We start from the raw sequence: 14,519 nt of genomic DNA on the forward strand, positions 1-14,519 counted from the left end.
TCAGCTATTAAAAAAGGATGCAGGAAAAAAGAATACAAAAGGAAAGTTAGAGAAAAAGTGAAATAACTGTAACATTAGCATCATTTGATGATACAAATGACAGCTGTAACAGTGAGAAGAAAAGTATTTTCGAAACAAAAATTTATGTTTAACATCCTAGTCTAGAAGAGAATTTTTCTGTATCTTGACATCACAAATACATATCAAAGCATTGATAACTTTTCGATAGCATATTATGCAGCTTATAATAACTTTCAGCTGCTCAAATTACTACTAGATTATTACAGCTATAAACACCAACATTTCCGAAGCTCAAAAGTAGCAAAATATTTTTGGTACATGTTTGAAGATTTAATAGTATTAGCTGTATTTGAGAGCAACATGCTTGTTTTTACAAAGTCACACATAGGGAAGACTAAGAGAAAAGTAAAAAGCCAAAATGTGCAACCATTATGCTTACATTTTCAGGAGAAAAACAACCTGAAAATTTTGTGACTAAAGATCAGTTATATTGTTTAAATAAATGGAATTTTCATGTAAAGTCCTTGATGTTGATTTGATTGCATGGAAAAAGAGAAGATTTTAATCCATCTTTCAAAATTGTAAAATCAATGGCAGTTATAAATGATTATGCTGACCATGGTATTGCTCTTATTCAAGATTTCAATAAATTATTAATTAAAGATGAGTCTCAATTTAAATTTTTAATGCAAGTGGTGAAGGAGCACAGACAAGCATATCCAGACAGTTGTAAACATACACTGTTGACCCCATGTCTACCAATGAAAGAACTTAAACCATCAATAACTTTTTCACTTTTTGTTATAATAGCATTAGGTTACATGAAATTAAATTAAAACTGCTTTGTCTTTAATTTGCATGTTATGATTTATACATCAAATTACTTAACATTTGAATTGCTTACTAAATCTAAATTTTAATACAGTACAGAACGTCTTATCCCAAAATCGGAAAACCAGAAAGAAATTTTATAAATTTTCCCAACAATTTTAGGAAAGAAGATTTTTTTTCCTCATAAGATTTTAGGGTATCTCTTTCTTTTTTAAAAGATGTTTACTTTACCATCATTTCAGAAATAATCTTTAGCTCCTTACACTGTCCAGAGAAGTAAGAGTCTTCTACTAAATATCATCAATCATTCCCTTCCTCACCCCCCACAGTTGTTTCTTTTCAATCAAGAAGAAAACCACCCAGTGAGAAAGGGTGACTCCTTGAACACCTGTTTTTATCGAATTTTTTAAAAAATTATCTGCCATTTCTGCTATTCCCCCTTTGAACATAGTGACAGCCAAAGAAATGGGAATAATGACTCAAGGTCAAGTATTGCAACTGCACCTGTTTTTTAATTCATTTATTTTGAATGGGGTGTGAGGAGGGGGCAGAACCTGGTAGAACATGAATTCTTTTTATTATGTCAGCTACTGTGTCTGACAATTTTATGTTTCACTGGAGTGGAGGAGAAATAAAATCACTCAGCTTAATGAGGAATAAGATTGTGATACATATGTTTTTCCTTCCGATTTCGATTAATGTTTTAGCAAAATGTTGAAGCCCAAGTAAAACTCTTCTAGATAGTAATCACGGCGATATTGTCGCAGAACGTTAGAGAGTTTTTTGCAGAATGATTTTTCCTTTGAGAAGTAAAAAATTTTTAATTTGTTTTCTACAAAAATTTTTGAAATGTTTCTGTTTCTTTCATCCAGAATTATATTTAAACAATGTCTTCCTAGCCTATAAGAGGAGGGAAAAGAAATGCTCGCGATTTTTCTCTTCTCATTTGAGAATAATAAAGAATAATGAAGTAAAAAATTGTGTTTTTCTTTTTTCCAGAAATTTTTGAAATATTCTTTTTTTTTTAACCAGAATTATATTCAAACGATGTCTTTCTAGCACATAGGATGGGAAAAGAAATGCATTATTTTATCGTTTTTTCTCTTTAAAAATATTTCTAAATAATTTTCTTTTTTAGTTTATTTTGACAATAAAAAAAACAGCGTTTTGTAGCATTCAGAAAATAGGAAACGTCAGTTATCCGGAACAGTGATGGTCCCGATCTTTCCAGATAATCGGTTTGCTACTGTGTTTTTCTATTGAAATTTGACAAACCTTATTTTCTCTCAAAATGAACCACTTTAGAAAGTAAAACCAACATGAATTAAAAAAAGCAAAAACCATGCCTTTTAAGGACCACCCTAGTGGACAGGCAGGGTCAAATGAAATGATTTTTTGAAGTAAAACTTGTACTTTAAAAAAATATGTAAATGAAATTACCTACAGTGAGGTTATAATCGATTTTTGAAACTTCTTACAGTTTAATTACTCTCTGTCATAAAACATCTTTAATTTATAAACAAATATTGATAGGCCGAGTACATAATGGCATAATGTAAATTTTTAATGAAAAATATATAAAATTAAATGAATTTTGAGTAAAGCTATAATTTCATATAGAATTATTAACTGATAATCATAGTAGACAAGAGATTTCTATTTAAAAATATTTGTTAATTTGTATTAAAATAAAGTTTCAATACTTCAAGTTTTCTGTAGATATGGATTAATGAATCTAAGAAAAGACCTAAATCTAAAATATTTTACTATCCCAACAAACTTATTCTGCTGTTCAAATTTAACTTGAGAATCACAACCTGCAACCTTTGAGCCACATGAGTCAGCTATTGGTGTTAATGTTTAAAACAGAAAGATGAAAAATTATCATTAAAATTTTTTCTTGTAAATGAAAAAAAAATTTGACTTTAGAGTTTTGCTTTTAAGTTATTAGTTTGACAAGCTCAATTTACCCAGATTTTATCAGAAATCTAAATTTTTTTTCTACTACTTTTTCAGTGGTAATTGCGATGACTATCTTTACGCAGGGAAATTATCCACATATTGCTATGGACATATATCAACCTGGATATTTTTACGATAAATGAATTTCAAGTTTGAGAAGTTACTTTTTGACGATCTTATTCATATCTATTTCTTGCAAGTTCAAGTTAATTTTTAATTATTTTTTTGGCAGTTGTTGCTGTGCATTGTCACACGGTTTATAAGTCCTCATATTTTAAAGTGACACTATTATGATATTAGAATTTTGAATCATGCAATAAACATCACTTTTGAAGCTCTCTAATTATGCTAATTTAATCATAAAGCAAAGTGATTTTTTGATAGCGGTTCTTTCTTTGACAGCTATTACTACGTCTTTTGACACAGTTATTATAAACAGCTATTATTACGACACCCAAGTTTTGAATCAAGTCTTTAAATTGCTTTTTGTCACACTTTACTGATGCAAACTGCATTTCAAACCCAAGTGTTTAGTGAACTTTTCTTGACAGTTAGTGACACATGTTTCCACTTAGTATTTTAAATTTTAATGTTTTATTATTACAAGACGTAAAACTCGAAAAGTGTAGGAATGCGTAAGTGTTTAGATGGTTACTATTAGTAATTTCGTTTCTAATCATTTGTAACTTAGAGAGAAAAATATTATATAAAATTAATAAAATCTTCTTTAATTCACTAAATATAAATGTCCTGAAGTTGAAGTACAATATTAACTAAATAATGTTAAATCTTATTTTGAACTATCATGGTTTTGTTTTAATTTAAATCATTTTAAAACATATAGATTTCCTTAAATTAAAGTTAAATTGCATTTCTATTACTCATTAAAATATAATTTTTTTTAAATTTTGATTTCATGAATCTTAAAGTTTATTTATTTACAATGTACTTTAAAATTAACTTTTGTATAATATGATGTGATGTGATAAGAAACATTTCTTTTCTAATATTTATATTTATTTCATTACATCTTCTCTTATTTGATAAAAAGAAATATTTTTTTAAAATCAAGTAGGCATTTCTTAGTTTTTTTTAATGAATTTCGTCATCAAAAAGTATTTAGTTCAACACAAACAATAATTTTTGCAACATTTTTCTTATACTCCCCCTTTTAAAATTGGATTGCAGAGCTTTAAAATTCAGTTTGCAAATTGAAAAAAAAAATCAAGATGATGTATTTTACAGAAAAAAAAGCTGTTCAGTATTTATCTTAAAGTGATGAAAAAATATAGCTGGGGCTCTGAGCAACATTTTCAACTATATCTAAACGAACATCATTTAAATCTAGCTAAATGTAAGAAATATTTTAATAGATTGTTTTAGCTAGTCCTCTTTTCATTCAGAGATTAAAATGGTCACCTAAAAGATATATTTAATAAAACATTAAAACCAGTAATATCTGTGTTTATCAGTACAGTTTGAAACGTTTAGAAATACAAATAACACATTGATATACCTGCAAACTTGTGACAGTAAATTTGGCAATCAGCCTTATTGTGTCAGGATAACTTTCAATCCTAACAAGTTCTCCAAGTTGGTAATTTGTCTTTAATCTAGCTAACAACCGGCAGAATTCATGATAATTACTTGCATCAGATAGTTTCTAAACAAAAAATGTAATTCAAAATTTTAATTCATACATACTGAAACAGAAAAAAATAAAATTAATAAAGCACAAATTGTTCTAAATTTTAAAAACTATTTATTACAATTACATTGCTTTTAAATTAATAAAATAATTTGAAAATTTTAAATTTATAAGATGCAATCCTTTTTTTTCCTGAAAACACTTACATTTTCTTCTGAAGCAAAATAAAATGTTTCATTTTTATTTTATTTCTCATTGGCAACTTCCTGACAATTTTTAAGCTTAAGATATTTTTCCATTATTAAGCATTGAATTGTTCTTATCACCCCATTGAAAATTTAATCAGATTTCAAAATAATATTGAGCGAATTTATTGCAATTTAAAAAGAATGGCTTCAGTTATTAATTGTTAAATTTTTTTTAATAATGATTAAATCAAGTCAACTTTTTCATATATGCAGTGATTTCATGTAGTAAATGGTTATCAACAAGATCATTATCAAATTAATGTTGAAGTAAGAAAGAAAAGTAATTTTTTAGCACAATCATGTTCAAAAGTACATATGAATAATAACAGGCAAAAGTAGTTCTTTCAATTATGATAGCTGAACTACATTTGACCCTTGATTTAGGATAAATCATCATAGTCAACATGATAAGGAAATGGCTTTAGATCATTCTATAAATATTTCAAATGCAATTAATGATTTGATTAATGTATTTATAGACTGACATTGGTCAAGCAATGAGGACCATCATAAAAGTTACAGAGAAAGTATATTTTTAATTCCAATGGCATAGAAGTAGCCCATGTAGTGAACCAATTGTACACAAAATCTTACACCCCCAAGGCTTCTTCAAGGGGTCTTAACAAATGGTAGTGTGAAGGTTCCATGTCCAGGCTATATGGAGGATATTCAACTGTTTCCCAGTGTAATGCCCATGATAATCAGTGATGTTCCAATTCATTGGAGTTGTAAGGAAAAAAATGGTTAGTCTTTCAAATATGGAGACTGAATACATGCCTATGGATTAATCTGCAACTGTTATTTACTTAGTTCAACAATATTATAAATAATTGTATTGTTAATGGCATAAATGGGTCTCAACAATCATATTTTCTGATTCATTAAGTGCTACTCATTTAGAAAAGAACTTAATAATTAATAATCATAGATCAATGCACAGAGACGAAGTTTCATTATGTACACAGAGGTTTAAAAAAACAAAATATTCTATTTGAATTAAGTAATCAAATTATTAAATCAAATGGGTATGTTAACAAAGGCTCATACCTGTAATAAAACTTTTGTTAGACAGACATCACATCATGAGAGACATGGTAGTATCACCCCGCACACACAAATATGCAAATAATTGATGTCTATTCACAAGGATCAGCACCCGAAAAACAGAGTTGTTCTTTGCTTGTTGAACTGTCATTATGCTTAATGTTATGTTGTTTTGTTAATCAAAAGCTTGCAATGTTTTTCTTTATGATTTTATATTCTAATAAATATATATATATATCTTTTTACTAAGCTCTATCTTCATTAAATCTTCACTCATATATATTATAGTTTCAGCAGTTCAATATTCTTAAATTTACATGTAATGTAACTTTAAGTTCTATTTAAAAAAGAAAGATGCACTAAAATATAAAACAATAAATAAGATTAATTTATTGTTTTACATTTTTTTCAATATAAAACAATAAATTTAATATAAAACAATCAATAAGATTTTTAGCATAGTATTTTAATTTAAACAACTCTTACTTGAGGGTTTTCAAGAATTGATTTTATTCCATTCACAAGCTGTGCTAAGTATTTACCACGTTCATCATTATTAAACAAAGTTCTCCTAACAGATGCAATTTGTACTATACATAATAATGCCTAAAAAAGAAATGAAATATGTCATTGTTTAGAATGAGGAAAATAATAACATTAACAATGACATTTTTAAACTTAAAAGTTACATATTAAAACATGAAAGATTTTCTTAGATAAAACTGTAAAATATAAACTTGTAGTAATATATATGCTCATTAACACTGATTTAGTGACGCCAATATTTGAATAGAGTAAGGCATGAAATTTCAGTTCTAAGGATAATTTTTGCAAAAGCATAAGTTTTGCTTACCACAATTTTCTCATAAAACATGAAAAAATTTTAAATCTTACCAAAGTAGTCTAAACAAACATTATTTTAAAGTAATGTTGCCATAAGATTTAATGAATTCAATATCATCCATATATCATTAAAAATCAGAAAAATGAGAAAAATATCAGAAATGTCCCTTTACTTTCACTTGATGTCCCTTCACTTGATGCTTGTATACCACTTCCTTTCAGCACTAAAATATTTAAATGATATTTGCCAAGACCAAAATATGTTAGGATGTTCATTTATGGAAATTCTAAGCCAATCATTTTAGCAAATTTTGAGTCATGTGGTCTCAAAGGTTTGCCAAAGTTATGTTCTAAAATCTTTGCAAGATTTCGGACGTAAATTCACAAGTGTTGATAAAAGCACTGTTGAGGAGTGGTGAAATAAAACTTTGTAATCTTTGGTTGAAAATTATTATGCAAAAAGCATTTTTAACACGGATAAAACTGGCTTATTTTTCAATCTTCTTCCTGATAAAACATACACCAAAAAAAGTGAACAATGCCATGGTGACAAACTGTTTAAGGAAAAGTTAATTGTTCTATTGAAGTGCAATTCTGACGGGAATGAAAAACTCACACCACTCATTTATTGATCACTCCAAAAAATCCACTGTGCTTTAAAAATGTTAAAACATATCCTACCATTTATTATGCAAATAAAAAAACGTGGAAGACCAAACTTATCTTCACCAAGTACTTACGACGTCTTGACATAAAAAATATGTTTACAAAAACACAAAATTATTTTGTCTGTAGATCAGTGTACAACATACACCACATAGAAAATTGGATCTATAAGCACCAACCTTTTTGAGAACGATGATGAAAAGCTCAATTTACGGCTTTAAGAAGTACTGGCAATGTGATAATAATGTTTTAATTTGTGAATTGCAGGCAAATTTCAGTTTTAATTGCCGATATTATGGAATCTTTTGATCAGATGAAAGTAATGTTGAAATTTGTTACCAAACAGTTTTGTTTCACAAACAAAAAATTATCTATGTCTATTTTCCTTAACAAGCATTTCGAGCTATGTTGATATTTAAAAGTTCGCCAACGATACATATATATACACATTATATACAGGTACTTGTTACTGTATGTGTGTGTATAAAAAATGCTCTAAAATTTGACCTACAAATTCAGAGAGAAAAAAAGCCACGCAGAGAATAAAAACTTCGCATTGAGAGAATGAAAATTGCAAAGCACAATAGAGCTCATAGGGTGAATTACCTGCCTTTTGGTAAACATAAAACTCCTGTAACAATTAATCAAATTAATTTTTTGTAATTATTTTTCAGCATAGCAATGAAACTTATATTAATTCTTCGCGATTTTTACTCTCTCAAGGATTTCGTGACCCCATGTTCTATAGAAACTTTCCTCCTCAAAATGCCTTTTATCGACTCTTTAAATTTGTTGATTGAATTTTGGTACTCCATATGAGAGTAGAAAGGAAAGATGTATGGGGAATTTCGGTTTTAAAAATTAATCTTGAAAGATAATAATAGAATTTTTAAAGTGAAAAATTTATAAAAAATATTAAAACTAAAAACCCTATATGGAAAATCAGGAAAATTATATGTTGTAATGATTCTAAAATATGCAAAATTCCATAAACTACAAAAAAAATGCTTTTAGCATTTTTTATTAGCCCAAAATTTAATTAGATAGTAAATATTTTTGAGCAAATTATTTCAGCAAGCTAATGTCATAACGTAATTGGGTTCACACTAGAGTTGGGTTTTGATTCAGTAATTTGAATTTTAAAAAATACTGGTAAATTAAATTAAAATAGGAATTATTTTAAGCTATGTTTATTCACTATGGTAATAAAGTTATTTCAATCATCATTTTGAATAAAGTGATTCAGATCACTAATTTAAAATAATTCCCATCCCAGCTTAATGATAAAAAAGGATAAAGGATTTTACCATTGATGAAAGATTAGGAGGCAAGCAATGATACAAATCAAAAAACAGTTGAAGTGAATTAAAATCCAAAAATGCAGGTCTCCAGCTTGTGGGTATTTGAACAGTAAATAAATCATCAGAGGACTCGTCAGGTGATGTACCAATGAAATCAAAGGATATGCAATTGTATGATAATCGAAGTAAGCAGCTCATCAAATTGTGCTGTTGAAAACAATATAATTAAATGAAAATCAAATGCAGATAAATAAAACAGAGTTAATCAAAAATGAAGAGCAAAATAATATGATCATTTAAGTTTGAAAAGTATTCTATGAATGTTAAGAAACACATATGGAATTGAATTTTAATCAAAATTTAATAATTTTAAAATAAATAAAAGATAACACTTATTTTATTTCATCTCTTTCTTCATAAATAGGTTTCAAAAAAAGTAACTTTTAATCCTAATAACCACTAACAAAACATTTAATTGAAAAATATTTTTATACTATTATTTTTGACACAGCTTTTAATAAGAAGGCACAGTTCTACATCATCCACTAACTTGTCTCACTCATATCAATCTGGTTGACTGTAAAATAAATCTGGGGAGTAGCACACCAACCATTTGAACAAGCAGTTCAATCACGTAAAATCGGTAGTATATTCCCATTCTCTTTGGGTAGTTTTATAGTACTCTTGCATTAAAAAATATCCAGTATCAATTTATTGAAATTCCTTCACACCAATATACAATACAAATTTGTAATTGAGTTCTTAATCAAAGTATTTTAAAGTGGGGTTTTAATAATCTCAAAATGAAAGTGCATTGAATAATAAACTTAATATGAGCTAATAAATTTAACATTTCACAAAAAAAGAAATTTTACTGTATAATTCATCAATTTATCATTTTAAATTCTCTTGATATGATTATTGGGATCATTTTTAAAATCAATAAAAGGGTTTTCTTTCTGGTCACTCTCCATGTCAACCCCTGTAGTATTCTATCATTCATCTCTGTTCCCTCCCCCCTTAAAATTCAATACTTTTTTTTCAAAAAAAAGATGATTTTGTTTATAAAATATATCATTATAATTTTATATAAGAACATTTTGTTAATGTACTGATCATAGCAAAATAAATTATTACTTTGATTTTAAAAATAACCAACTATACTTGAATAAAAGTATGTATTTAAACTTCGGAATAAAATATGCACGACACAATGGGAAGTAATAAGGGAGAAGTAATTTGACTTATTAACAATCTATAACGATAACCTTATATTGCTTAACATCTTTGTCTCTAAATCTCAGAAATAAAAGAATATAAATTATATTTCTTTTAAAAAATATATATGTAGTTTCACTGCTGAGATAAGAAATTTCAAAAATTTAATTTATGAAATAACAAATTTTTTTAGGTGACATTTCTCTCCAGAAGGTAAAATAATCTAACACAGTTAAAATAGAGATTAAAAAATTACCTCAGTTTCATCTGTATAACTTTTTGTTTGCCAACCTTCCAAAGCTCTCCTTAACAAATCACAGGAAAGCTGGAATATGTCATACAATTCTGTATCTCTAAATGAAGTAGCAGTTTTACGTTGTTTAGTTAAGGACTTATTGGCTTCTGCCTAGAAAATAAATTAAACAAACCAAGTTAAGTATGTACAGGGTCAGAAATTAAAATGCGATTGACAGGCGTCAATGACACCTAAATATTTTTTCTTAAACGGTTCACCTAAAAATAAATTTAAAATAATAATTCTAACCACAATATTTATACTTTTTTATAGTAATAAAAACTTTTTCTAATTATGAATATTCTGAAAATGCATACAATAGCACGTAAAATTATATATTTTTTAAAATACATTCACAACAGTTAAACTTTGAAATAATTTATATTAAAGCAAAGTGAAACCGTACTTAAAAGTGCAAACAATAAAAGAACATTATTTTTAGCTCAGCATTGGGAACTTTATCAAACTCATAATAACTTCCCAGAGGTAATGGATTATAAACAATGAGGTAAATATGAATAACTTTGTACAAAGTAACCCCTTTCAAAAACTATTTTAAATATGCTACATGCAATTAATTTTGCATTTTCTCTCATCATGATTTTTTACTTAGAAAGGTTTTTTTAGAAACATTATAAAAATATTCAAAATAATCAAGAATAAGAAAAGTTAAAATAATTCATTCAAGGGAATTTAAAAAAAAACATATCACAAAGTTACAAATTTAAAGATTCCCATAGCTGCCAACATGGATAGGAAAAAATCTAGTAGATTTTTACAAAATGATATAAATTTTATGATAATTGTAGCATAATGTACTAAATATTTTACACATAGGGAATTTTAGGGAGTTTTAATAGTAATCAAAATAAAAAAAAACTACAATATTTTTCCAATTACAATGGACATTAAACATACTTGAAATGATATGCGCTATGTTTACTCATAATTTCTAATATTAATAGGCATTTAATTCATTGAAGATAATTAGAAGATTTTTTTAAATTAATTTAAAAGGAGAGTTCTGAATAAATATAAACTGAACATTTTAGAATGAAAAAAGTTTTGAACTGATTTCTATAAATGAAGTTCGCTTCATTATGTATTAGTCATGCTTATTGAAACGTTTTAGCAAGCGGGCAATAATCTGTACAATAATTCCATTTCAATAGCGATTTTTTTAAGAAATTTACTAAATGTTATGGAATTTTCTAAAATGTACAAAAACCAGGGGAATTTTTATTAAACCAGTAGACTAGGAGAAACTGGCAAAATCCTGTAGTCTATGGAAAATCCAGTAGAGTTGGCAGCAATGGATTCCAGATCATCTAGGCTGGATTCAATAATGTTTGAATCTCAACTTGAGGGCGAATGTATCATATCCAGAGAGAACAATATAAAATATTGTTAACTAGAAAAAATGTTGCGAACTTCATAATTTTTTTTTTTTAGTGGTTGATTTATGCAACTGACATACCAGAAATTTGCTATCTTGAAATCAAAAATAAGGGGCCAACTAAAACAACTGGACGGCTTATACAGTGAGATATACCGTAAATAAAACAAGAGTTTTATGAATTATAGAAAAAATATACTTATTACAGTCAAATTTACTTTTTAAAGTATGGCCATCTAATTCAACCAAGCTCTACACCGCATATCAATTGCAGAACAAGGATCATTCCAACACATTCTCAAATATTTCTACTGAATCCTCTTTAAAACTATTCTGAAAACTTTCAGCAATTTTCACTAATTAATTTCGAATGCCATTTATTAATGAAAAATGAGAAGTTATTGATTTACTCATTTTCATGCTTAAGTTCACGCAGAAATAAAGCACATCATCTTCTTAATTTACATACTAGTGTTAAAGCTTGTTTAGGATTGAAATATTCCATTCCAGAGAAAAAGAAATACTGATTTCAGGGTCATAAGTAGAGGAGGAATATATAACTTTTCTCCATCAACACACATGGAGACTCCAAGGCAGTGATGTCATACCCACAACTTCCAGCATAGACATCCACCGATACTCAGAGAGTGTGTCTTTATCTTTGTAACAACCTGTATAAATGAGAAATGTCATTTTCAGGGTCAAAAGCATAGGAGGAGAAATAAAGAACTTCTCTCCTTCAACATGCATGGAGACTCCAAACCAGTGATGTCAACTTCCAGCCTGGACACTCACTGATACTCAGACTGTATTTTGTCATATTTGTAACTTCCCACTTGTCGTTTAGCTCATCATGGAATTGAATCACAGAAGCAAAGATAACTTAAAAGTTAGAGACCAAAAATTATACTAGGGTGTAGTTTTCTGCGTGTCAAATTTAAATTCTAAGTTACAAATTAGGACTAACGAATGTTAATAAATAATCGCACCATAATATCAAACCATTAACTCAACATTCTTTTGTTAATTTATGTTCTATTAATCTCAGCAAGACACAAGAAGTCTTTAATTTAGGTTAAAATTTTGCTGCTTCCAAATTTTTAGTTCCCAATTCAGTTCAATCTCCCATACCTTCAAATTTAGAACAAGTAATTAAGTCCAACTTTTTAAGTCTGATCCTACCCCTTCTCATTCTACTGCAATTAAGAAAAAAAAAGTTCTTGCACTTTTTCGGTTTACATTAAATGTATTTGCGCTTGCTTTTATACCCTCCTTAAAGTTTTCAAGCCTCAAGTTGCCTTTAGACCTTTTGTCTCGAACATTGATACTCCCTGCTGTAAATTTTCTTGATATTTAGCATTATCATCTCAACTCTAACGAAATCCACTCTGTTAAAATTTTGCATGATTTTGTTTCCCAACTTGCACTTCTTTCCCACTTCAACAAAATTATGCTTTCTCTTGATGATGTTTTTCTTTTCACTAATGTCCCCATTTCCAGTTCTGTTGATAGTTTAAAACTATGGTTGCAAGAATTTCACAACTCTTTCATTGAAATTGAAGACATTATATCCCTTGTGAATTCTTCTATTCAGCAAAATGCCTTTAATTCAATAGTAATTTCTATATACAAATTGAGGGTTTAACCAAGAACAATCCCATCCTTAGTGACATTTTCATGCACTACTGCAAGGGAAAAGTTTTTAAATTGTTAGAAAGGATAGGTGGAAAAGATGTGTTGGTGATATGTTTGTCTTAGGAGACAGTGATTCTGATCATTAAGAAATTACTTTCTGTTGTCAACTCAGTTGACCCCAACATTCAGTTTACTTTAAACACTTAAATTAGTTTTACTTTACCTTTTTTAGAAGTTCTAGTAACAAAATATTCAGATCATTCTTCATTCTCTGAGTATTGTAAAACACTGTCGTTTTTTTCTTTCTTGCCCACTCATGTTCATTTTAATCACCCTAATTGTCAGAAAATTTCTGCATTTCATACTTTTGTTTTTCATGCAATGAACCTCTGCTCTGACTCTTCTGCTTTAAACTCCAAACTTAACTTCCTCCACTCACTTGCAGCTAACCTTGGACTTAATAATTGGAATTCATAGTTGATTCAGCTCTCGCTAAAATCACTAGACCCAAACTTTACTAGACCTGAGAATTTTAGAAATCTTCAATTGCTTAACATTTGATACCCTAGAATCTTGTTCTATTCATCTGAATGCAGATTCCCTTGTTAACAATATTAATTCCTCCCCTCCTCTCCATAACGAGTAGAAATGCATTTTACCCTTATTTGCCTCTCACCCACTGATTTTTCTTGTTCTGTTTTTCATTTTTTTCTCTCTATCAACTTCAGCAATTTTTCCAGTTTTGTTTCTCAGATTCATTTTTCCATTTTTCATTGACAACTTTGCGTTTTTATTTAAAATAATTTTTTGTTTTGTTACATTCATATCGGGCAAGTCTTGAAAGTAAGCGCCTACTTTTGAAGCGCTTGAAACATGTTGAATGTTTCTTTCCATTAGTATATTCTTAAAGCGAGTGAAGTTTTCAAATATGTCATACTTGTATATTCTTGAAGCAAAATGAAATTTTCAATCAGGTAATAACGACTGCTTATTTCAAATGCTGTATATATGTGTGTGTGTGTGCTCTTTGCAAGCAATAGCTTAACATATTGGATTAATATTTATAAAAATTTCGATAGATAATATAGATTACTCGATAGAATTAAATACTGATAATCTAAAACTAAAGTTATCAATTATTTTCTTGTTCTGGTCTTTTCTCATAACATTGTGCTTTGTTTTTACAAAAGTCTGTCTTTCATCACATAAGAACACACAATTTTGAAAAAAAGTTGAAAAAATCTGCAATTAGAAATGTATGATTTTTATGTTAAGCACCTATTTGAGAATCGATGATGCTGAAATTTATTTACAGTGTAACGTCCCATATCCGGACGTCCCTTTTCCGGAAGGGTCGATTTCCCGGACACTTTTTAACAATCAAAATAAACAAACATTTCTTCATCTTCCC

General features: G+C 28.2%; 1 protein-coding gene across 5 annotated transcripts in view; it reads right to left on the reverse strand.

The window, feature by feature from the left end:
- Positions 1-14,519, reverse strand: part of Ranbp16 (Ran-binding protein 16) — a 197,760-nt gene that overhangs the window by 130,164 nt on the left and 53,077 nt on the right. For all 5 annotated transcript variants that reach the window (XM_087155667.1, XM_016069988.4, XM_087155669.1 and 2 more), the window contains exons 6-9: positions 10,039-10,188; positions 8,571-8,771; positions 6,241-6,360; positions 4,331-4,477 (exon numbers count right to left, since the gene is read on the reverse strand). In XM_087155667.1, the coding sequence (XP_087011793.1) occupies positions 4,331-4,477; positions 6,241-6,360; positions 8,571-8,771; positions 10,039-10,188 (618 nt within the window). The remainder of the gene's footprint in view (positions 1-4,330; positions 4,478-6,240; positions 6,361-8,570; positions 8,772-10,038; positions 10,189-14,519) is intronic.

The sequence above is a fragment of the Parasteatoda tepidariorum genome, chromosome 12 (genome assembly GCF_982258835.1).
Source record: "Parasteatoda tepidariorum strain Cologne lab strain chromosome 12, Ptep-v5.0, whole genome shotgun sequence".
Taxonomy (NCBI): Eukaryota; Metazoa; Arthropoda; class Arachnida; order Araneae; family Theridiidae; genus Parasteatoda; species Parasteatoda tepidariorum.